Source organism: Protomyctophum bolini (genome assembly GCF_963924005.1).
Source record: "Protomyctophum bolini genome assembly, chromosome: 9".
Classification (NCBI taxonomy): Eukaryota; Metazoa; Chordata; class Actinopteri; order Myctophiformes; family Myctophidae; genus Protomyctophum; species Protomyctophum bolini.
This window is the reverse complement of record NC_137870.1, coordinates 40,830,416-40,856,538: the sequence shown is the minus strand read 5'-3', so window position 1 is coordinate 40,856,538 and position 26,123 is coordinate 40,830,416. Positions and strand designations below refer to the sequence as shown.

The 26,123-nt window shown below is 42.4% G+C and overlaps 2 protein-coding genes across 8 annotated transcripts in view; one reads left to right on the top strand and one right to left on the bottom strand.

The window, feature by feature from the left end:
* Positions 1-16,982, top strand: part of fli1 (Fli-1 proto-oncogene, ETS transcription factor) — a 54,883-nt gene extending 37,901 nt beyond the window's left edge. For all 7 annotated transcript variants that reach the window (XM_080772808.1, XM_080772811.1, XM_080772807.1 and 4 more), the window contains 4 exons: positions 7,430-7,489; positions 10,096-10,155; positions 12,527-12,574; positions 13,378-16,982. In XM_080772808.1, the coding sequence (XP_080628934.1) occupies positions 7,430-7,489; positions 10,096-10,155; positions 12,527-12,574; positions 13,378-13,907 (698 nt within the window). In that variant the 3' untranslated portion in view covers positions 13,908-16,982. The remainder of the gene's footprint in view (positions 1-7,429; positions 7,490-10,095; positions 10,156-12,526; positions 12,575-13,377) is intronic.
* Positions 16,983-20,125: 3,143 nt separating this feature from the next.
* Positions 20,126-25,878, bottom strand: LOC308321089 (ATP-sensitive inward rectifier potassium channel 1-like). Its single transcript, XM_080771879.1, has 2 exons — positions 25,793-25,878; positions 20,126-22,234 (listed from the first exon to the last, which is right to left on the bottom strand). The coding sequence occupies exon 2, from the start codon at positions 22,213-22,215 to the stop codon at positions 21,097-21,099; it is 1,119 nt and encodes a 372-aa protein (XP_080628005.1). The 5' UTR covers positions 22,216-22,234; positions 25,793-25,878; the 3' UTR covers positions 20,126-21,096.
* Positions 25,879-26,123: the final 245 nt, after the last annotated feature.

The following is a 26,123-nucleotide window of genomic DNA, read 5'->3' as shown; positions in this document are numbered from 1 at the left end:
AATGTGATTTTCAGTGCTGGACAGTAATGAAGTATTCATTGAGTACTGTAACATTTTTGGAGTATAAGTGCTTTACTTTTTTTCTTTTCAAAGACAAATACTGTATTTTTGACTCCACCACATTTCTAGCCAGGGAAAATTACATTACAGAATTGACCACTTAAGCCCTATTACATCGTCATTTTTTAAAACATTCACGGAAAATCTTGTCAAAACAACCATGCATTGATATTGTGAAGAGTGCTGACCAAAACCAACGAGTCACTTGAATTTGCAAATTAAGTTTTTTATTGGGGTGGAAACTTAAGGCAGGTGGGGGGGAGGGGGGGAGAAACAAAGTACTCACACCCCTCACTTCACTTTTATCATCTTATGTATGAATGAATGTAAAGCGCTTTGAGCACTTGGAAAAGCGCTGTAAAAATGCAATTCATTCATTCATTATCATCTATTTGGCCTAAATTTTACAAAATCATTGGCCAATAAAGTCAGATTGAGGGTTCCGGCCTGATGACTACAAAACAATGACTACAATATGACATAACGATATCATCCGCTCCCCACCGGATCATAGACCTGAATGCTATACCCAGGCTATAGTTCACCTTGGTGGGAACGCCAATTGGGCCGGGACCTAAGGAGACACTCCACAATATAAAAAATAAGATGTACCATTACTTAAACTTAAGACCAATTTGACCAGGAGTATCTATACTTTAAAGTGCTGTGTTTCTTTGTCCACAACTATAGTGAATGTGAAGCTTATTCTTAGCCTATTATTTCACCCTATTGCACCTCCTTAGTCCTCCAGCCTCTACCGCTGCAATGAAACAGAGGAATTTGGTCATTCCAGTCAGGGGACAACTCATATTCTCCGCTTCTGTTCAGTGCAAAGGGGAGGTGATGATTCACCGTTATGAGTTGTTTATACCGTTATGAGGCTCATTTCGACATCATGCATCATAATGTCACCCAGTGCATTCAGACTGGCAACCTTGAACCTTCACAGCGAAGTGGAACAAACTGCATCAAAACATTCTGTTTACTCTGGTGAACCGTGAGTTCACCAGAGTACTTCTGAAGGAAGAACCCAGACGTTTTATCTGAGTTTTGCGAAGTGCGTATCCGTCTATATAGGCCACGTGTGAGTATGTGTGTGTGTTCCCTTGAGGAGTTTATACTGCACTCACTGTTACTGCAATACACACACACACACACACACACACACACACACACACACACACACACACACACACACACACACACACACAGAGTATGTTGTAAACCATGCCAGTATTTGCTTCCTCCCATGGCTCCTTTCTCATACAGATGGCTTTTAAAGCACCTGTATTATGGGTATTAAAAAGTTGAGCCTGTCTGGGTCTCTCTCTCGCTGGCTCAGACCTTGGTTTAAAAATGGCCCATGACTCGACTCTTTCCCCCTCTCTCTTTCCCTCTATCTCTCCCTCTATCTCTCTCCCTCTCTCTCTCTCCCCCTATTCTCGCCCCTCTCTCTCTCTCTCTCTCTCTCTCTCTCTCTCTCTCTCTCTCTCTCTCTCTCTCTCTCTCTCCATTGCTCTTCTTTCTGTCTCTTTTCTTCTCTCTATAGTGCTCAGGCCTCCTTGTTTTGACTAGGCTGGTCCAGCAGCCTAAGTCTCTCAGGAGCGCTGCACCACACCCCAGACCGAAGTGGAAACTGGCTCAGCTCACTGTCAAAGAGGGGGGGGGGGGGGGGGGGGGGGGGGGGGAGAGAGAGAGAGAGAGAGAGAGGGGGGGGGGGGGGGTAACAGAAAAAGACGCCTGGAAAAATGATGGAGCATTGGGGGGTGGGTGGGGGTCTGTGTAGGAGGAGGGTAGGGCGGTGGGGGGGTGTCTGTCTGTGTACACGTTTCAGGTCTGATCCGTCCGTATTCAGTGCCAAATGGACCAGTGGCTGCACTTCTAAGAGCACTGCCAGCGCTTTCTCCTATGTTATGTCACCACCAGCCCTCTCGGTTCGGAGGAACGCCAACCCGCCACGGAGTGTCTCTGCAATCTTCAAAGACAAAAAACAACAAACTATACACAGTAATCCTTGAAGATCTCTGGCATTATGAGATACTGTCACAGTGCCACACAGTGCCACCCTCTCTTCATGTTCTTTGGAATTCTTGAGGCTTTGCCCAGAGGGAGAAGGCTTTGAAACACAGTTCCAGTGCTCAGAACTCAGGGAGCATATAAGAGATCTGTGGACGAAGCCACATCATGACACATTTACTGGGCATCTGTGTTCTTCAGCTCCAGACCCAGACAGTAGCCGCCGTTTTCTGCCTTCGTTTTCTTTTCAAATTCCAACGTTGTGTTTCGTCTGTCGGGTTTTTTTCCCCCCTCCCCTCCCTTTAGTTTCTTCAACTCCACCCACCCCCACCCACCTCTCTCTCTCTCTCTCCCTCTCTCTTTCTCTCTCATGTATGTTCTTTGCTCTATCTTTCTCTCTCACGTTCCCTTCCCATCTTTTCCTCAAATCTTCGCTCTCTTTCTCCTCCTTCTACCTCACTGTTTCTTGTCTTCTTCATCCCTCTCTCTTCCTCCTTGTCCTCCCTCTCTCTTCATGTTTGCTCCCTCCATCTCCCCTCCTGTTTGTGACCCCTCTCTCTCCTCCTGGAAGGAGGTATATAGCCAGCCCCCCTTGTGTTTTTCTTTTTTTTCCCCCTCTTTTCTTTCGTGGCACTACAGGGTTGAGTCGAGGGGGGAAGAGAGGGCCAGTAAAACAAAGAGAGGTTGTCTGCAGGCGAGGGAGGCAGGAAACGCAAGTCTCCCAGGACTTCTCCCCCAGTCGCTGCTCCTTGGCTGTCCTACCGGCCCACACCAGATTGAAACTGACAACCTCCACCGAGTCCCGGCCGCCCTCCTTGTTTTTACTCCCTTCCCTTCTTTCTTTCTGTCTTTCTTCCTCTCTCTCTCTCTCTCTCTCTCTGCGTTTCTCTCTATTGCTCTACCTTCTCTCTCTTTCTTTCAGTCTTCTGATCTCTTGCCGTATCTCACTCATCCACTGCAGGGCTTGGTTATATATCGCATCTCATTACTTCCTCTAGCTTCCTTTGACTTTCTTCATCGTTCACTCCACTGCTTGTCTTTTTACGCTCTCTCTCTCTCTCTCTCTCTCTCTCTCTCTCTCTCTGTGGTGCTCTCTCTCTCTCTTCTCTGTGGTGCTCTCTCTCTCTGCATTCAACCACAGACAGCCGGGGGAGAGAGTCAACTCTTTGTCTGGCCCCTGCTAGGGGACGAGGCCCGCTAAAGCAACAGCGGGGGTTAAAAGTTGAAAAGTTAGAAATTAGAGGAAAAAAGATCAAAAGGTCCCCTAAACGGCGGGAAATGTGACCGGCCCAGAGGCCAATTCTCTAAAGAAACAGAGAACAAGTGAGGAAAAGGGAAATAAGGCAAAATAACATCCTGTTGAAAGTACTTTAGAAGCTGGGTTTAGATTTTTTTTTTTAAATGTTTTCACTGGTTGGCATCTTACAGTACTGTACAGTAGGCGATAAGTGAGACAAAACACGCGTGTTGCAGATTATCAGACAATCTTTTGTGGTCGAACAGAGAGGAGAAAATAAAATCAAGATATGGAATTGAGCTTTATAAAGGAAAGTGGAGGATTACCCTCATTTGGAGAGTGTTATTATGAATGAAGCCACACAGTAGTTCTGCAGCAGGTTCTGTCATTATAAAACCATTGTATTTTGCATCCAGGAGAGGGCAGTATTGTACAGTATTTAAGTATTGACATGACATGTACACCAGTAGCAGATTGTGAGATCACAGTGATGAGTCACTGAAACCTCGTAAAATGTGGCTTGTATACAGATGACTCGGGTCAAGACGCACACACGTGCACAGCACACGCACACGCACATACATGTATAGTGTTATGATGTGTATAGGCACACGGTGACGGTGCGTCCATAGTTACCCCTCTGAGGGTTGGACACAACACAGCACAATGAGTAACAAAAGGTGGACTAGCTAAGCCATCTATATGCTGTCTGGTGACTGATATCTGAAACCGTCTGAATTGTCCTATAGCAGGCCTAAAGTACACACGTAGTAGCGTGCAATTGATTTCATGTTTTTTTGATACATCTGAACTGCCAAGCTCATTCATATTAGAGCGCTGCCCACTATAGTACCTGTTACACACCCAAAGTGAGGCCCTTCACTGTCAGGTGAAAAGAAGATGGTAACTTGACGGCCCTGATGTCAGAGGAGACTCGAGGCTATATATCTTCACCCTCCCACTGACTTATTGTGGGTGTTAGCAGAGATGGAGCACTTGTAGAGAGAGAGGCAGGGCAACTGGGAATTGGCTTAATTATCAAATTGGGATATAATTGGGATTTTTCTCTTTTGTGTGGGAGGGCGTGGGGAGTGCTCAGCAGCAGCAGTGTTGTCATTATTTGCCTATACCCCTGAGATTGCCGTCATTGAAAATGTCAATAAAAAGATTTTGAAAACAAAGACATTTGAGGGTTAGAGACAGTGCCAGGAGGCGTTTCTTCTTGTTACAGATGGTAGAACCGGTGATCCGTTAGTCATAAGCCCACATCTTTTACCTCCACCACTGTCAGTCAAACTGGTGGTCCCCACTTTGAGCATGTCCAAAATGAAGGTCAAAGAATGGCCTGCATGGGCACCAGAAATTGGTTTTTAAGGTGCACAATAACCTGGTTCCCCTTAAGACAGAACTGTCAACGACACAGCACTAATGCATATATAGGACTGAGACTGTATGCCTATATACATTCATGAAGGGGGACATCCACAGCTGCCACTATAATAAAAGTATCACCTCCCTGACCTCCTATGTCAGCGCTATCCTTTGTAGGCACCATTCCACTGCTCCTCCTTCCAGGCAGCCCCCTTGTGGCCCTCCAAGGTACACGACAGACAAAAAGATATTCAATGTGATAAGACCATGAAAAGGCACATGTAGGACACCCGCACACACTGGCAGAAAAGTGTATCTGACCACACCAACCTATCATGTTCCTCATCCAGTCCTTGGAGGAGGACACACATTGTTCCAACTGTTTTAACTCACAACAATGCTAACCACCAAGGGCATTGTTTGGTTGCCATGCTAGCCAAACAACTGTGAAATTGAGTCGACGTTCAATTTAGAGGCAGGGAGTGCACAGCAGCGCTTTTGGTGCCCCGTTCGGGAGAGATACTTCCTGTTTTATCTACACATGTCAGAGTGATTGATTGTGGTTGGTAGCCTTCCACTTTCCCAGCAGTACTACTGAATGGTTTTGAACTTCACAGCCATATAGGACCCTTCCAACCTGGGTCAGTTTTTGCTACGTATCAGGCAGGCAGTCATAACTAAGTGTGTGTGTGTGTGTGTGTGTGTGTGTGTGTGTGTGTGCGTGTGCGTGTGCGTGTGTCTGTGCGTGCGTGGCGTGCGTCATGTTTCCACACCCATGTGTGTTCACATACGTATGTACAGTATGTGTCAATGTTTTGTGCATTTGTTGATTTCAGAGTTTCACCCCTAGCTCGGAGGTCAATGTTGCAACCTCCCCAGGCAACTTTAAAAAATATATATTATCTTTTATAAAAGAAACAAGTTGAATTTCTTTTGCTCTCTCCCTTAATTTCTATGGATGGATGCTAAAGGCTAAATAACACATAAACAATCTTTCCCCCCTATTGAAAATCCATTATTTACGGGTAATTTTCTGTTTTCATGATGCAACCACTCGACAGTATGAATCCATCTTTTTGGTCAGTGTTTGCTACGGTTTTTGTCTGGTGACTGATGATGAAGTGGACTGAATACCAATATCATTCCTTCCTTCCTAACCCTAACCCTCTACTCAGTAGAGTCTACTGTGTGGTTAAGACATTTTGACCCATGTATTGGACTGAATACCAATATCATTCTGTGTGCCGCTCAGCTTCTACAAATCTTTCTTCTAAATCCTAAAGGTTTTCTGAAAAACATATGTTTCTATATCAGTGGTGCTCAAATGTTGTCAATGTCAAAAACGTTTGCCGTGGAAGGTATATATATTCAAAGATTCGTGCCACATTTGCACGAAGAAAAAAAAAAGAGCAGATCTACAAGCTCGTAGCTCAGTGCCACGCTATGAACTTATAGAACTGGTAATTTTCAACAGCTACATTTTAAAATAATAGTTAAAGTGGTTAAAAGCTAAGGCGACACAGACCACGTTCCAGGTCAATAAAGCATGCACTGAGGAGAGAGTGGCCTCCCTCCAGGAAACATATAGATCCTGTTGATGTGCTGGTAGCAGGTGGTGGTTTGAGATACTTAGCTAATCACACACATTCCAAAGCACAGACGCTACTTTTTTATTGTGGTTAAATGATGCTTAAGGCTGGAGAGTAATGTAGCATACATACAAGGGTCTGTCTATAGCATTGGCAGGCCTCAGTTGAATTGTTCTCGAGATGGACTTAATTATCTTAAGTGTGTAGGAGGCGGTGTTTGTCTTGTTCCATCTCCATTTTTGTCTCTACCAGATACCGTATAAAACATTTGAATAATTCAAATGAATAATCAATTTCAGTGGCGTGCACAGACATTTAGAGGGGCAGGTGCTCACGTGAAAAAAGGGCACCTTGTGGAACCAGCCGGTTGCCTTAATAGTGTGAGAATTATAGATTTTGGGGCATAAATAATAAATTATAAGCTTTTTTTTTAAATCAAGAATTGATCAATGTCACCATGGTCCACAAACTGTACACTGTACAAAAATAAATGTAAGGGAAACTTTGGCAGAAAAAGACTCGCTCACCGTACAGAAAATAGAAGTAAAACTCCTTGAACTGACACTTTTATTTTTATCAAGCTCATAAAGTGCTCTATGTGCTCAAAGACAAGTGCAATTAATAAGACCTTTGTCAGTGCTATGATAGCACTGATTAAAAAGCAAACATTTCGGTCCAAAGACCTTTGTCAGTGCTATGATAGCACTGATTAAAAAGCAAACATTTCGGTCCAAAGACCTTCATCAGTGCTATGATAGCACTGATGAAGGTCTTAGGACCGAAACGTTTGCTTTTTAATTGCACTTTGAGCACTTTATGAGCATGATAAAATAAATGAAAAAATATTTTCTTAAATCCACGGAATTTTACTTATATTTTCTATACGGTGAGCGAGTCTTTTTCTGTCAAAGTTTCCCTTGTGTTTTTGAGACCACCTCTACCGTAGTCAAGTGTGGAAGAAAAAAAGGACGAAGAAATTGGCGCAACAGTTTTCTCAGTGCTTCAAAAATAAATGTGCCATTTTTTTTTCAAAAGGGCACATTGCTGTCCAGAGGGCAAGGGCAGATGGTGCTCTAGCGCCCCCTAGTGTCTATCTGTGCACGCCACTGATCAATTTGTCTAATTCGATTTTTTTCTTTCTTCTTTTTTTTTTTAGACCCTTCATATGATGCTGTACGGCGGACAGGATGGTCAAACAACATGCACAGTGGCAAAGGTGAGAGCTTTACTGTACAATGAACGGTTGAGAACGGTTGAGCTTGACAGTCGTTAGTTTTAACCTGCGACACATGTCCGGGGCCACGGGTTAGTTTGAACATGCCACGGGTTAGTTTGAACATGCCACGCATGTCGGGAGCGACGGTGTTGTCGGACTAATGCCTGTCTGTATGTATGTCTAACCAACGTACATGCACCCTAATATATTGTGATAATTTTCAGTTAGCACAATGGTTTGTTATCACAATTCCCCATGGTTGTTAGTCGGTGGGGCAGCATATGGTACACTGCAGAATCAGAATCACTATGCATTTTATTACCAGGTATGTGTACACAAATTTGTCTCAGCGCCGTAAACATTTGAATTATTTACAACCATTCACCCCCTGAAGAAATCCACGGAATTGCTAGAAGCTGTATAATGATGCAAGTAGAGGCAGTATAATATGTATATATGTATCTATACCTAAACAAATATGAATTGTTGGCTATTGCACATTGTACACCGGGTGGTTACAAATTCCACAATGCACTTCATAAATGAACAAATTATTGCACTTACTGTATTGCGTTGAGTAGCCTACTACCAATCAAGGTTATATTTAAACAGGGGGGAGCATTATATTTCAACTTACAGTATATACAGTATTTGGTTGTCTTACTGCTCCTGAGCACATTTTTAAAGAAACAAATGAGACCTAGGTGAAAGTTAAATGATCCATGAATGAGAAACAACGATCATACAATGAGAATGTGTTTTCCTTGTATATACGGCGGTGCATAAATCTACTGAAAGTATATGAAGTATCTACACATGTACAGTAATTAGTGGTTTTCACCAATTCAAAATCTCAAGATACACTTGCATTCATGGCAGTACATACAGTAGCAGATCTAGAAGCTCACAACATGTTGTGATGTGACATATTGTGAGCATGTAGATCAAGTTCATTAATAAGAATGTATTTTCAACTACAATGTAACGACCTTTATTAATTATTAATGACTTGATCTACACGCTCAGAACGAAAATACATTGCATGGATGCAACTGGGACGTGTCTCTCAGTGACGTATCCCGATGACCTTGGGATACATCACTGAGGATACGTCCCAGTTGCATCCATGCAATGTGTTTTCGTTCTGAGCGTATGTATATCAAGTCATTAATAAGAATGTATTTCCGACTACAATGTATAACGACCCAAATAGGGTCCCCGGGATGAAAGTGGCTTGCCGTTTTGTATAGTTGTATTGCAATAATAATGACGTGTGGTTATCAAAAAATCACCAGTGTGCCTTAGCTGCTAAGACACACTGGTGATGTTTTGCAGTTTAATGCAGTGGTAGCCAAGTGGTGTGCTAAGGCTTAGCACACCACTTGGCTACCACTGCATTAAACTTACATGGGAGAATGGACTCACTTGAAACTCAGCGAGAGCTCCCTGGGACAGAGAGCTTGTCAACAGAGTATCTGTGGTGCCTCGACAGCCATCTGGGGCTATGGGATATAGGATAGGAATGGATAGGAGACGAATGGCTAGCATAGGATAGAATACGGCTATAGATAATGGCTAATGGCTATAGATAGGATAGGATATTATAGGGATGTCCCGATCACGTTCTTCCGCTCCCGATCCGATTCCGATTAATTTTTCCCGATCCGATATGTTTATAGAAACACTTGTGCCATATAACAATAGTACAATATCAAAAATCACAGACAATATCGAGGGCTATATCTTGCGCCACCCCTTAACCCTTATCCTTAACTAATTTGCCATTTTTTACTATTAAAAAAATGTTTTAAAATAGTTCAAATAGGCGATCTACAAGCTCACAATGTCTCGATGTAAATCGGCTAGTTGAACTATTTTAAAATGTTTTTTAAAATAGTAAAAAAAAATGGCACATTAGTTTAGGGAGGCGCAAGATGGAGCCCCCAGTATAATATCATGATATGGACATAACATTGATACAAGGATGTTGTCTCCGTCACGTTTTTTTTGCGATTTCCGATCACTTGAACATGACGCGGTCGGCCCCTGATTTCCCATCGCGTGATCGGATCGGGCCAACCCTATAACAGGACCGGATTGGATAGGTATTAAACTACCTGATTTGTTCTGATGCGGTGAAACAACACCCACCCAGCAGTCTGTGCGCATATTCAGCCAAACGCCCAAAGTATGTGCTAAGACCATCTGACCCATGTCTGGGATCATCCAAAGGGGAGTTCCAACATCCACAAAGTACACATGCAAAAGCAGACCACCAAAGATTAAACCTTCTGCCTGCTGTCAGAGCATGAGAAGCAGGGTAGTTAAAAGTACTGGGTGCAGCCACAAGCCTTCTGCTCTGTTTGCTTTGGCCTGACTCTGACATGCCATTAAGATGTGTAGCCTGGTTATACATGCCCCAGTAATTCTCTCTCTCTCCGTTTCTCTTGCCTTGCTTAAATTTATCTTTTCAATTTCAGTCCCTTATACACACACTTTACACACCCACTGTCACTCTCTTTGCCCCTGTCTCTGTACCTCTTTGTTTTCTTGGTCTCTCATTTTTGTCACACTCATTTTCTCCCCCCCCAACCCGTCTTCCGCAGGCTCACCAGTGGTTACTCAGAATGTCTCCAAGTCCACTGAGCAGCCCAGACCCCAGCCAGGTAATCACTCAATATAATAGAATGGAATAGAATACATTGCATGTATACGTACGTACAGCACGTGTGTGAGTCAATATAGTGTATTAATGTGTAGTATTGTGTACATAATAAATACATATAAATAAATACTATGAAATCAAATTGAAGATTCTCAAATTATCATGTTCTATTACAGCATCAATGTATGCCGTTTGGTCAGTCATTAACATCATACGGTGACAGTGGAGAGGGACAAATGTGTGCAGTCGACAAAGTCAGATTTCTTCAAAATGGATGTTTAGATTTTTGCATTTTGTCTGGTTCATCTATACTATAGATGAACCAGACAAAATGCAGAGACAAAATTCAGAGACAATACTATAGATTCTATAGTATTGTGCATGGGTATAATACAAATCACACTCGTGTGAAGTGAGGGGCGCTCACCATACATCATCATACATCACATTCTGTGCTCAGCCAATCAAATCGTCACAAATGTCATTCCGGCCAATCACTTTTGGCGTCTTCACTTTTCTGCCATCACTTTTATCTTCACTATGTACTTTCACAAGCCAATGTCCCTCAATAATACAGGCTACTGTATGGCTAAGTATGCACTGTGCACAACAGTTACTGTACTGCCATTTATTAAGGGACCAAGAAGACACGCAGTGACTTTGGTCACTTCTTGTATTTGTGTTTTTTTTTCTTCTCCTCCTTCTTCTTCTCCTTCCGCCAAAAATAGCTGTTCTGACTGAACCGTGCAGTCGCTTTTTACGAAACTCGGTAATCTGGTAGAGGGCCATGCCAAACAGTGACCATGTGAAGCCCATGACCATTGGCCAAATGGTGGCGCTATAGCACTGAAAATGTAAACTTTGAACGTGCATATCTCATGAACCGTTTGACCGTTGGCAATTACACTTTGATACACATATTTGTCTCCTCATGGCGAACAACTTTCGTATTCTGACTTTTGACCTCTGACCTTTAGATTACCCGCCATTTTGAATTATATGAAAACCATTTAAAATCTATCTCCTCCCAGAATCTTTGATCAAAATGTACAAAAACGTCTACACTTGAACTTTGGACTTATACGAAAAAAAATCGTAACAGATTTCTTTTAAGTGAAAAAATGAAGTTTTTATGAGCCAATGAAAGTTTCTGTTTTGTGAAACCTCTCATGCAACTAATACGTCTTCCAAATACGGTTGGCAGCTAATACCTATACTGCATGATGTTATTGTTTAGAATGAGTCAACTGACAGTGTCTGCTTAGCTCAGTCGGTAGAGCTCTCGCCTTTGGACCACAGGGTCACTGGTTCAAATCTGGGTAGCGACAGCTCAGCCTGTGATGTTATTTGTGCATGTCTCTCTCTCTCTCTCTCTCTCTCTCTCTTTCTCTCTCTCTCTCTCGGACATGACATCACAATAATAGAGATACTAGTAACTGTAATAAGTGTATTTAGTTTAATAGTGTAATAGTTGTGTAATAGTGTAATAATGTAATAAGTGTAATAGTGTAGTAGTGTAATATTGTAATAAGTCTAATAGTGTAATAGTAGTGTAATAGTGTAATAAGTGTAATAGTAGTGTAATAAGTGTAATAGTGTAATAAGTGCAATAGTGTAATAAGTGTAATAGTGTAATAGTGTAATAAGTGTATTCTGTCTTCTCTCTCTCTCTCTCTCTCTCCACCCCTCCATCTCTCTCTCTCTCTCTCCCCCTCTCTCTCTCTTCCTCTCCTTGGTCCCGCCTTATCGCTGCTTGCAGCTATATTTCTGATTGACACACAGAGAGGCTGTGTCATTAGTGCTATGTATTAGTCAATTAATGTCTTCTTAGAGGTGGGCTACCATAGCCTCACGTAGCGATACTAATATCACTGCGTCGATATTAGTCTCGTCCCTCTAATTTTTTCCCCGCAATGTCCCGCCCCAAATTTTGATGGTCAAATGCGGAAGTGCAACCGAGCGCTCAACGTTAAAGCCCAGCTGCACGGGGTTTCCTCGTCATGAATCCAAGGGTCCGCCTGCAGTCCTTCCTCTTACCACTAGGGCCCAGTGCTTCAACGTTGGAGCGCCTCACTGGCCCCTTTGGGCAAAGGCAGATGGAGGCATGGCTATGCGAGGCCATAGGGCTACAACATGCCAGTCTCACTCTGTCAACCAGCAGACTGTGAAATTACAAAAAATGAATACGTCCGGAATGCTAATGGGAAACGAAAACTACATACCGTTGCTGTCGAAATAGTACCCCGCAAGTACTATACCTGCATGCATATCCAAAGTGAATCTATGAGCTGCTAATGTGTCCTATGCTGGACATGCAACCCCTACTGTTTGACCACATCTCTTACCACTTTTCTCTCTCCCTCTGGCCACAGATCCCTACCAGATTCTGGGTCCTACCAGTAGCCGTCTAGCCAACCCAGGTAAGATGATGATGAACGACGGTAGAGTACAGTATAATGGCCTTGAGTTTCACTCATGTAATATATCTTTCTATTATCCTTTCACTGTGTTATTGAGTGTACATTATTTCCCTTTTTTGTGAAATATTATGAAATGGCTCTAAAAAATGTACTTTTGTTCAGTGATGTCAGTGGATGATTAATGAGTCGTGGAGGACGTTCATAATAAATCTATTTGATTGTGCTATAGCGTTCATGTCTGGTTTCTCTGTCGGCATTGTGATCTGCAACAATGTTATTTATGTTACTCTGCAGTCTCCAGACTATTATCTGGCCTGTATTTCTCTGCCTATTAGCACCCATTGTCCGAAGTACAGTGCGTGATGTTCTGACCCGCTGTTCCTTTAAAGGTTTTATGACATTAATTTTCATTTATTTTTATTTTTCTTTTAGGTTTAATGACCTCAATTACACCCAAAAAACCTGAACTTTGAACATTCAGTGGATTTTCTGTGGTCTGAAGTTTTCTTTGGGGTTTGGAAGGCTTTTGAGCTACAATGAAAACAGGCAACACAGTGAAAACAGTGACATCTGCTGGCAAATCCCATTGACATATATGGGATTTTCAGGCTCTTACATCACAAACTGCCGGCAAATCAGAGCACCTGTTTGAGCCAGAAAACCCCCAGATCACAGAAAATCTACTGAATGTTAAAAGTTCATGTTTTTTGGGTGCAATTGAGATTAGAAAACCTAAAAAAAAAAAGAACAATTCCAAAACCTTTTTTTTTAATGTCACAATCCCTTTAACCTCTTCCTCCAAGGTTCCGGACAGATCCAGCTGTGGCAGTTCCTGCTGGAGCTCCTGTCCGACAGCGCCAACGCCGGCTGCATCACCTGGGAGGGCACCAACGGCGAGTTCAAGATGACCGACCCGGACGAGGTGGCGCGGCGCTGGGGCGAGCGCAAGAGCAAGCCCAACATGAACTATGACAAGTTGAGCCGCGCGCTGCGCTACTACTACGACAAGAACATCATGACCAAGGTGCACGGCAAGCGCTACGCCTACAAGTTTGACTTCCACGGCATCGCGCAGGCCCTGCAGCCGCACCCCACCGAGTCCTCCATGTACAAGTACCCCTCGGACCTGGCCTACGTGCCCTCCTACCACGCCCACCAGCAGAAGGTCAACTTCGTGTCGCCCCACCCCCCGTCCATGCCGGTCACCTCCTCTAACTTCTTCGGACCCACCCCCACGTACTGGAGCTCGCCCGCCGCGGGGATCTACCCCAACCCCGGCGTTCCCCGCCACCCCAACACCCACGTCCCGTCCCACCTGGGCAGTTACTACTAAATATACACCCGCCCTTTGACCAACCCCCTCTTCCCTCCTGAACCTTCTTCTTTTCACCCCTTTTTTTCTTCCCGCAACTAAGTCCACAATCGCTGACGTGCACTCCGCGCAGACAACGCCAAACCAACTAAGACTGAATACATGAGGAGACTTGTGTCCTTGAGAAGGTTCCCTGCTCTTAAACGGCAAAATGAAGGATGCTAAAACTAAAGGAGTTTTTGTCGTTGTGTGTGTGTGTGTGCGTGTGTGTGTGTGTGTGTGTGTGTGTGTGTGTGTGTGTATGTGTGTGTGCGCGCGCAAGAATTTATATGCAAGAATTTATAAACAACTGGATGCTATGGTCCAAAAGATGGAATACTACTTAACTTTACAAGACTAGAGACTGTTTTCCATGTTTTGTTTATGTATTTGGACGTGCGTCTGTACTTCCTGTGCCTTTCTCCTATACCTATGCCTCTGGAAAAGCTGCACCTACAGGCCAGTTAAAGTGCCTTCCCCCGAACTCTGACACGATGACACCCACACATGTCACAGAAATAGGACGGGACAATGGACAGAAGCCTCCTCCCTCCATCCCTCTACCAGACATGGGCCTATAGTCTTTATGGGTCTCAATCTAACATCCTCCTCAGTACATTAATGTACATTAAGAGCTTTAAAGCATCTGCCTTTTTCACCGTCTCCAGCTCTGCTGGGGTTCTCCGATTCCCGACCACATCTGTCTAACGTTATGTTCCACCGAGTCTCATCTCGGTCTGCTCATCCGTTTGTCTGCATCCCTTTATGTGTGTGTGGAGGGTCTTCTGGAAATGGTTGGACAACCTTTTTGCAGGGGAGGGGAGGAACTCTCCCGGAGAAATGGACTTTTCTCAGCACTGAATGAAATTTTGGCAACTGGAATATGCCATTCACAATTTAATTTATCCTCCAAACTGGAAGGCTAGAGAAGAGTTGGAAAAGGCCAGAGTTGGAAGCGCTGTATGTTTTCCAGACCTTGGGTCAGCAATTAATTGAAATCTTTTCAATTACATAGCAAGTGTTTTGCGTAAGTCTGCCTGGAGTGAAAGATGGGCAGTGTATGCACTTTTGAGTCATACCCATTGGCTCCATTGTGCTGGAAAGAAGGAGAAAAAAAAGTAATTGAAACAATTTGTGATAGTAATTCAACCCAGGTCTCGTGTTTTCAGGGGCCCACACACCAGGCTGTTAAATGTTTGCCATGCTGTTTGCCTTTCAGCTGTGCCATTCCCAGATGTTTCATTGCTGGACCAAGTCAGTATTAATGTGAATGTCTTCTGGTTTGTGAAACATGCGTAAAGGGATACCCTATCTACAACAAAATCAAACTTTGTCAGACATTACACCATACAGCAGAAATATTTTTTTATGAAAAGTGAATCACTAGCCTACACTCTGTGGTCAATGGAAATAAGATAAACCCTAAAGATATACCTTATGCAGCATCTACTTGCTTGAATTCAGTTAGTGCACATCTACAATAGTTTTCCTTTTCTTCCTAAAAACACTTTGTGGATGCTTTTATTCAACGTGCCTTTTGTTTTTAGCATGGTTAACAAGAGTGGCAGTTTTAGCGCTAACCCATACCCAGACACACACGGCTACAGAGTATTATGCCTGTTGGAATAGCATTGGATCTTACCAATCATTGTCAAAATACATAAAACGCCGCTACATCTGACAAAAGCTCTGACAAATTTTGATTTTGAAGTGGACTCTGACAACGGCGGTTGTCAAGGTCACTCTTCATCCATCACGGCCAGTCCCTTAGGTCGACTCAAAGAAGTGGCTTCACAGTAAGTCATGTCATTTTAGCTATCATATCAATATACCGTTTTCAGTGTATCATGTCTGGATCTTAATTTGAGAGCATGTGATTTTGAATGTCAGTTTGTCATTGTTGATATAACGACCAAACAGCCAAAGCACACTATGCTCATCTCAAATCAGGATTCAAGCTTAATGTAACAGTATTATGTCAAAGCATGTCCACATTCAGGTAGTGTCAGTTAGTGTTCTTCATGGAAAAAAAAAAGTATTACTAAAAATAGCTGAAAGTGGACACTTGAAAATAAACTACTTGGAAATAAGTAGTTTATCAAAACCGATAATAGTATGACAAGATGAAACAAAGAAATCCTCAGATTCGCGAATGCTGTGCGTTCGTCAGACCTATTTTCTATTATTTTGTAAGCAACAGTCAACTAGGCATTAAAGCAACTTACTGTATAAATTAAGCAGAGTTATTTTCATATGTGACACAGTATTAAAAGAAAATCAAGAGAATTAATACGAGTTGACCTCGGTCAAAAATGCAAACCTTTTGAAGTCCGTTTCTGCTACATAGTATGTTCAACATTTTAAGGGTTTTTTATCTGTACATTTGGGCAATACATTTTTACATTGTGTGTTTTTTTTGTTTTTTTTTTGTTATCGTTATTATTCCTGAAATTTGGTTTGTAACGTCCTCAGTGCCTTGAAGTGCACAAGATATTGTCTAGTTAATTCTACCACAAATGCCTGCTTGAGTCTTAATCAAATAGCCAACATTTCTTTGTACATTATATACAACATACAATGAATATGGATGCTTTTCATTGTTAAATTATGTTCGCTGCCTAATAACCCCTGGAATTGGCAGCTTATCCTGTGCCTTAACATTTGCCAGGTATATTATGCAAAACCATAAATAAATAAATAAAAATTACAGACTGATAATATCTACAGCCAGCTTCTCTTAAGGTCTCCCAGCTTTAAATGAACAAATAAAAAGGAACATGTCATTTGTAGCATGAAGAAAACGTTTTAAATATGTACCCTTAAACTACCATGTTTCAAGAGCGTTAGTATTCATCAAAAAGGGAACTGTGCTACTTCTTATACACCATGTATTTTGGATATCAAATATATATATATAAATATATATATATGTGTAATTTTGCAATTAACCAGTGTATTATTATTATTGTCATTCCTGCAATGTATGAAGTAATACCTTTTGAAAAAGGGCTTTTGTATAGGAAAAAAATGTGACAAAATAAATGTTTTTACCTCTCAGGTTGCCCTCCAATGTCTGCCATTTTGCCTTAACAGAACGCAAAAGCCTTTCATTCCTAATGTTGACATTTGACACAAATGTTGTCTCCAGCTATTGACGCGACTCCCTTTTGTACATCTCTGCTTTATATACAAATGGTTGACTTCAGTGCGGGGACTCATACTTACAATATCATCATTACTTACTTGGTAAATACACTTGGGGATCTAAATTTGTCTCGATTATCCATGGACATCTTGTTATTTTACATTTTCTAGTGGTGTAAGAAACGGACGCTGCGTTCAAGTTTTGCGGTATTTTGTACAAAACAGGCCACTCCTGTAAACTTTGGAATTGGAAGCCAATCTTAGCCAATCAGGATGGAATATGAGAAATCAAACAGACCCGTCTTGATCACATGACAATAGAGATCATGTGTGTACCAATTAGTGTGAAATTTGGATAAAATCTGAAGGAGTAATATAAAAACAATGTTTTACATAAGTCAGCCTCCTGGTGGCGCTATAAAGAGCAGATGTGAAGAATACAGGTAAAGGTTTGTCCATGGCCTCTAGGGCAGCCTGGGCAGGGATACTCAAATAGATTTACCTGTGGGCCACATTACAAAAATGGCAAGGGGCCAGGGGCCAGTAGATAAAATTACGACATTAATGATACTTGATAACTTCTCTCTTTCAATTGCTTTATTTTCGCAAAATGTATCAAAGTACAATGTGCATGCACACAATATGTAAATAAATAAATGTGTTACATTTTCTTGCATAAACACAAAGAGCTGTTTCCATAACTGCACAAATTATTGCACATAACATGAGTAGCTGTTATAATAACACATGAGTAGCTCTTTGCCTGCCTGCCTGCCTGCCTGCCTGCCTGTCTGTCCATGAGTAGTTATTTGTCTGTCTGTCAATGAGTAGCTGTCTTACTGTCTGCCTGTCTATGAGTAGCTGTCTGCCTGCCTGTCTATGAGTAGCTGTCTGTCTGCCTGCCTGTCCAATTGTCCATGAGTAGCTGTCTGTCTGCCTGTCTGAGTAGCTGTCTGCCTGCCTGCCTAATTGTCCATGAGTAGCTGTCTGTCTGCCTGCCTGCCTAATTGTCCATGAGTAGCTGTCTGTCTGCCTGTCTATGAGTAGCTGTCTGCCTTCCTGCCTGTCCAATTGTCCATGAGTAGATGTCTGTCTGTCTATGAGTAGCTGTCTGCCTGCCTGCCCAATTGTCTATGAGTAGCTGTCTGTCTGTCTATGAGTAGCTGTCTGCCTTCCTGCCTGTCCAATTGTCCATGAGTAGCTGTCTGTCTGTCTATGAGTAGCTGTCTGCCTTCCTGCCTGTCCAATTGTCCATGAGTAGCTGTCTGCCTGCCTGTCCAATTCTCCATGAGTAGCTGTCTGTCTGCCTGTCTATGAGTAGCTGTCTGACACTTTTTCATGAAAAAAAATGAGTAGTGATATGGCTGACTGAGTAAAATAAAACAATCTACCTGAAAATAGATAGCTATAAGTGAAGAGCAATTTCCGCAATTTCCATTTCCGCAATTTCCGCAATTTCCGCAATTACCATTTCCGCAATTTCCATTTCCGCATTTCCGCAATTTCCGCAATTTCCATTTGCACCATTTCCGCAATTTCCGCAATTTCCATTTTCGCAATTTCCATTTCCATTTCCAACTATTAATGGCAGCTGGGTTTCATCATTCAAATAAAATAGAATTCTGTCCGTTTAGCTATAAAATTATGTCAGGGAATAGGGATACACAGTATATGTCTTTCATTTGCATTGCATCCCCCCCCCCAAGCTTTTCTTTTCGTTCGAGTAATAGTACAACTCTAATAGTATTACTTATAATGTCTTATTTTTTTTAGATTTTCATTGGTGGGCCAGTCATAATGGTCCCGCGGGCCTGATGTGGCCCGCGGGCCTGAGGTTGAGTATCACTGCTCTAGGGACTGTGCATAAAGTTTTACACAGATTGGTGCAGTTATAGGTAAAATCACGAATAGGCCAGTTATAGCGCCACCATGAGGCTGATTTGAGAAGTTTCAAGTGGCATTTGTTTGGCAGAGTTTGGCTGCGATCAAGCCAACGGTGCCAGAGATTAGCTGTTCACAAATGGACACACGGACGGACGGAGTGCAAAACATAGTCTCGGTCTCGCCATGCCTTCAGCCTGGTGGAGACAACTTGTGTAAAACTGCATCAAAGGGGGGTTAAGTGCCCAATTGCCCATTCAAAAGCTTGATTGTACACCTTGAGATTTATTCATCTAATTTTCTTCCCCTGATTGTATCCGCAAGTTCCGCAACTTGCTCAAGTGTTCTAAAAGATTACCACGTAGTCCTTCACTTGCCTTGCTATATTTGTCTTCTTTAATATTTATAACCACAGATTCAAATAATGAACAATGGTTAGCATGCAGCAGGTGTAAGTATAGCATACGCAATAAAAGACAATCGTAGCCATATTAAACTCCTTTTGAATTTGTATGCTGTGGCAAAGGACATATGCTTCAAGTGATTGGACATCTGTTAAGCCTTGGGGACAATTGTGGGCTTGTTCGTATTCAGTATGCTAGAGAATCTCGTACCCACTTACTGCAAGCTCTAATCAGTTAAAGATTGCATTAAAACTCCTCATTTGTCATTGAAATTCATGACGGGTGGGTTTTTGTCAATTCCCATTAACTATATGGGGACAGCCATGCAGCAACCCTAGATACAAACACAACTTTCCACATATTATTTATGGTTAATATTATATTATGGTTAAAAGTATAATAATTATTATTATTATTCAATTGTATCTATTTTATATGCAGTTTCTCTTTGAGGTCAAACAGGTGACTTAAGTTACATAAGTCCGCCTGCATAACAGACACAGGCGACACACGCCTTGCCGCCTCTCGAAATGACGAGTTTTGGTGTCATGTTTAGAAGCCTCTGGCAACATGGTGGGCAGCAACAGCTCTCACCTTTCAAATGACCACGCTTCGCTGTTTTTGGATCACATGCTCGTTTGCTGTCACAACTTCACTCTGTTTGTGTATGAAGATGTGTCATAGGGGTTGGCAACTGTCATTTTATGTTGCCCCGACCCCATTTCTATCATGGCCCCATATGAAGCTATATACAACAAAGAGAAATTATTTTGAATGCAAAAATATCTTTTATTTGATTCATTACAATGTTTTTCCCTGAGATCAAATACAAAAAAGCCATATAAACAGTGTTGATTGATTCATGCTATATGTACAGTGCTGCATGCAGCCATAATTTAAAATCAGAACTGTGTTCAACGATACTCTTATAAGAGAAAACCACCTAGTGCCTCAGTATCAGATACCTCATAAAAAAACAACATGATTTAAAAGTATTTAAGTACAGACTTTTTTTCTGAAATACAATACAGTGCAGAACAACAATCATTTATCTGTCCAGTCAGTGAGTGTATGGTTTAGGCACATGTCACTTTCTCTTTCTTTCCATTTCTGAAATGTGCTCGACGTTCGACCCCGGAGGTCAGGTTAAACAACTCGACTTCATTCGCCACCAGAGGCTTGAATATATTTGCAAAATGATTTCCCGTTAATATTCTTGAATTGCAAAAGAAGCATTCTTATCCTGCCCGGATCTCACCTCGCATTCTGAAGACGGGTTTGGAGTCAGCAAAGACTCCAGACTCGGAAATACATCACAATAGCACAGAATGTATTTCCCTGTTCCCTGTGTATTCTCAAGTAAGAATGTAGCACAGAATGTATTTCCCTGTTCTTCTTATCTGTGTATTCTCAAGTAAGAATGTCTTTGTCTTTATTTCAGTTCTAACTGCTTCATTGCACATTCTGTCAGCCCACCGCATCACCCCACAGATCGAGTACTTTTGGCACTTATGAACAGTTTCCGCTTTTTATACTTTCCTTTTTAATCGTTGTCTCCCAGTTGTGTATTCCGGTACTTGCTCCACTCCTTTTTTTTCCTCCACACCAAATCATTTCGCCGACATTAGCCGACTAACGAGCACACAATGCGTCACATTGGGAGCTTGTAGATCGGCTATTTTAAGAGGAAGCTTCTGCCAATAAGGTGGCAATGTCCACCCACAACAAGTAAGCTCAGTAAGTCACATCTTGGTGATGTGATGATCACACATATCAATCACCTCAAAGCCCTCGTTGTCCTGTCCGTCTTTGGTGTGGAGATGGTGGCCCTTTATGTTGTGGAAGCAGTAGGCGCAGTGTGCAGTGGTCACGGCCACCACCTTAGAGAAGTTGGAGAAGTCCACTTTGTACTTGCCCTCCTTGCTCCTGGAAATGATGGGCAGGAACTTGTAGCCCCACATGATCTCCTGGGGTATGAACGAGGTTCGGACCTGACACGTGGAGCTGGTGGACTCGGCCGTGCCGTCCAGGAACACCACCAGCTCAAACTCCTGCCTGTGGAGCGTGTCGATGGCCATCTCGAAGAACGGGCTGCCCTGTCTGATGACGTGGTACAGCGTGAGGGGGCAGACGAAGAAGAGGTTGTCCTTCCCGGCGTCCACCATGAAGTCGATGTTCACCTGGTCCATGATGATGGTCTCGCCGTCCGGCGTGACGGTGGTCCGCAGCAGCTTGCCGTAGATCTGGCTCCCGATGATCATCGTCTTGCGCATGTTGGCCACCCGGATCGACAGGCACAGGGCGCCCTCCTTCGGGGAGATGACGGCCATGTCGCTGAACAGGATGGTCTTGGCTCTCTTCTTGGGCAGGGAGATCTTGGCCAGGATGATGCCGCACAGGAAGCAGTTGATGACGGCTCCGATGAGCGACTGGATGATGATGAGGGCCACGGCGCCGGCGCACAGCGGCGTGATGGCCCGGCCGCCGTACCCTATGGTGGTCTGGGTCTCCAGGGAGTAGAGGAAGGAGGTGGTGAGGCCGTCGACGTTGTCCACGCACGGCGCGTGGCCCTCGGGCGGCGCCTGCCACGCGAGGTCCCCGTTGCTCCGGGCGATCCAGTACCACAGCAGGCCGAAGACGAACCAGCTGAGGGTGAAGGCGGCGATGAAGAAGAGCAGGACGAACCGCCAGCGGAACTCCACGAAGGTGGTCCAGAAGTCGGCCAGGAAGGCAAAGTGGTTGCTGTAGTTGACGTTGCCGAACTCGATGTTGCAGCGGCCATCTTTGGTCACGAGCCGCGCCTTGCGGACCCGCCGCTCCACCAGCCTCTCCTGGATGCGCTCGCGGAAGTAGCCTAACATTTAGTATAGTCGACGCGACCTGGTGGAGAAATGACATGAGTACAGTGAGCAAGGGAAATGTTTCCGAAGAGAAATATTGAAGTCAAGTAAAAACAATTAACATAATAATACTTTAGAACACCGTTTCCCAAAATAGTGGGTTAGGACCCATTTGTGGGTCCCGGGACACATTATGGACACTGTTATGGGTCCCCATAACTAATAATATAATTAATAATTAATATTATTTGAAAACATTTTCAAAAAACATTCCCAAAGAAGCCACACATTTCATGAATTAACACGGAGTCATTGTAACATCCAGTTACGGACATTTGGCTCTTCAAAATAAGGGTTGCGCACGATAAACCCGTGGCAATGTGCGATAGATACATTTCTAATCTAAATCTAACGATTTTTTTCCAGTAATGTCATGAAGAAATGAAAGAAAAATTGAAGAAATTCCATAAATAAGAACATAATATTTAAGACGTAGTGAAAATATAGCCGATCACTATAGTTTGGGTCCTGGGCGAATATCTAATTTCAGTTTTGGGTCACGGGCTGAAAAGTTTTGAAACAATTTGGTTGTTTGGTATTACGGATCATATTCAAAGAAACCTGTTAAGGTGCTTGCCAACCTCTCCTCTATACTCTATGAGGCATGCTATCTCTCTTCAGTATAGTGCAGCATGAGGCTTATTGCCGCTTCATCCAAAGCTAATTTGGAGCTTGGCATATGTTTTTTGGCTGCACCCGACTAGACCACAGAGCAGTGACGAGGGTGAGTTAAAGTGAGTGCAGGCCTGTGTCACTCACACTCTCAAGGCAGGCGTAATAAATGAGAAACTTCTGATGCATGATATTCCTCCCAAACATTTTCTTCCCAATATTTGCAGTATATTTCTCCCCTGACATATAACTGCCCATCAAGTGTTACACCAAGCAAATGTGTCTCTTGAACAATAGCTGGTTCTTGGAGTGAAAGGCACAGCTGATTATCATTCTTAGTGCCTTTCAAGTCAAGTAATAGTTGTAGTTTAGACTGCAGTGTTTCTTAGTTCAGTTATACTATTTCATGCAAAATAAATAGTTGTATCACCTGCAAATAAAGCATTGCACTTATCCAAAACATAAAGCATGTCATTGGTAAATATTGCAGAATACTGGCCCAACTGCCCTGGGTTACGGCTCACTGTAAACATTAATAGAACAACAATTACACAGGCTGCATCCTATGGGATAAGTATCTATACATCCAATTGATTGCTGTCGGACCTAACCAATATGAATAGTTTATTTATGAATAATAACCTATATGTTCAGCAATATATAATGCTTCGCTTTTAGATTTTAAGTTTATAAATACAGTTCCAACCATTGTTTTCTTGTCAGCGTAAGATAAGCATATATGTCTCCCAGCTTTTTCAGTAGGCTATACTCTGCATGTAGAGCTAGCTGCCCTGCCAATTAATGTCAGACTGCTATCTTTTATAGTTCTAAAGCAGTTTCCAACACGCTATATTCAGCACAAAATATTAAAAATGCATAAGCAATGGCAAAGAAATATCCTTCCTTGTGATACTATCATAACAATGAAATATAATAATCAAACTTTTAACACTGTCCCCCCCCCCCCCCCAGCGACAGTACATACCTGGCACTGACTCGGTGTGGACTAAAGAGTAGTTATGTATGGCCTCATTGGCCAGTTCAGCTATATAGCTACAAGCTGCTATGTGCATGTGCACACACTTATCCCTGCTGAATGTTTATAATCCTGTGTGCATGCCATGCTGTGGTATTATTTACCTTATTATTGTACACACACGCATAACTTCCCACTAAAGCAAGTTCAGAATGTCTTGAATAGGCTGTGTGCGATTCACAAAGGACCCGTTTCCTAAAAGCATTGTGAGCTTTTATATAATAGATTTGAAAAGTGCATGGTGTCACTGTCGGGTTTTTCCCCCCCCAGAATAGAATGCCCAACTTTAGCATACGTTATTTATTATGTTTCGGAGGCAGCAGGCACAATTTGGACGCATTTTGGATTGTAAAAGGTTTCCACACAACATTTAGTAAAATATTATCATTATTATTTTGTAAATGAATGCCCTACTACATGATCATACTACAGTGTCACACAAAAGTATTAAAGATATAGCAGGTCTGCAAGCTCAAAACATGGCTTGAAGCAATGTATTTTGAACTTGTTTAGATCTGCTATTTTTTGCTACCCTGGAAGGGAACAGTTTCGGACAATATGAGGTTTCCACCCGAGTTCCGACAGAAGGAAAAACAGGAGGGCCTAGTATAGACGCCTGGGGGACCCCCGGTCAACTATGTACTGTATACAGGTAGAGGTTTTAATATGGACCAACAGGTTTTGGAATATCCAACAGCTGCATGAAGACAACAATCTGTGGTTCCATCACCGGTAATAGGCCTACTATCATATAAATCTACTGTTTGATGGATAGGATATGGTAACCGGTGAGAATTAAATGCAGTTCTTTGTCCTTGCCAAGTCTCCCAAACTACTAATTTGGAAGATGGTGGAATGCTTGTTAGAGAGTGTTACACAAGCCGTGCCAAACACCTACTGCAGTGAGCTTATATGTTTTTGTTTCTAAAACCCTCAGCTTACTTGTCTTAAACCATGCATTTTCTGCTAAGTAATCCAATAATCATTGGATTACTGTTAGCTATAGCTCCCTTTTGATCGGGTCCCAGTTCTTTCACACCTCATGATTAGACCTAACATTGTCCCACACTGTAACACGATATGATGTACTCAAAACACTTTCCACGTTGGGCACACTTATTATGATAACAAATAGCTTCAGGTGAAAACGAAATCACTTCACACCTTTCACTTAGTTGATTAACATAGTTGATTAACATAGTTGATTAACATAGTTGATTAACATAGTTAACAGTTGATTAAACTGATGTAGTATTGATCGTACACTATCGCCCAAGTTATTGCTCATTATTATATTCTTGACGGCCGTTAATGATAAACTAATTATGCAGTGCTTGCATGATTTCAACCTGCACAATAAAGTTGATTTGATTCAGAAGGTTAATGAAATAGATTCTTTATTCTTTTTGCTCAATTGCTCTTTGCTGATTGGTTCTCTTTAACTGGTAATAAGAGCACACGCGTGAGACCACAGTGAGTCTGATAACATTACTTATGGAGTAATCTTTCATTCATAATATTTGGAGAGAGCAGTCATCACAATATCAGCTCACTATAATATGGAACTGTGTTCTATCATATAGTAAACTGCTATCAGTAGCACATGTTCACCACATTTTTAGGGCAATGTTTTAGGCCTTTGTGTGTATTTTAAACTTGTTTTATTGTATTGTATTTCTTTTCTGTTTTGTTAGGCGACCTTGAGTGACCTGAAAGGCGCCATATAAATAAAATGTATTATTATTATTATTAATGAAGAACATTTTAAAATTAGGCATGGTGCCAATTGAAGCAGAGCTATAGGATTGAGTGACTAAACCCCAATCAAATATTCACGTCATAGACCAAAGAAAATGTGTACTGTATAATAAGTGAGTAATCCAAACTCACCTCTTGAAGTACAAATCCTCCACAAAAAAGACAAAAACTGGCGAAGTAAATCCTGTCTTGTGTTGTCCTTTGGCTGGATATTGTTCTCTGATGCCTCCAGGTAAACTCCTTTGTGCCTTTATATACCGGCACCCTCGGCGAACTGGAATCACGCAGGTAGAGTTCACGCCCACAGAGACTTGAAGTACGCCCCCCTCCACCCACACACACACACACAACCCACCCCCCTCTTATGCTATACTGGTACCACTGAAGAAAAGTGCTTCTCAAACTTTATCAAGTCAAGGACCTCCAAATGGATATGGGATTCGGGCCCTTCCCCTCTTTCTTG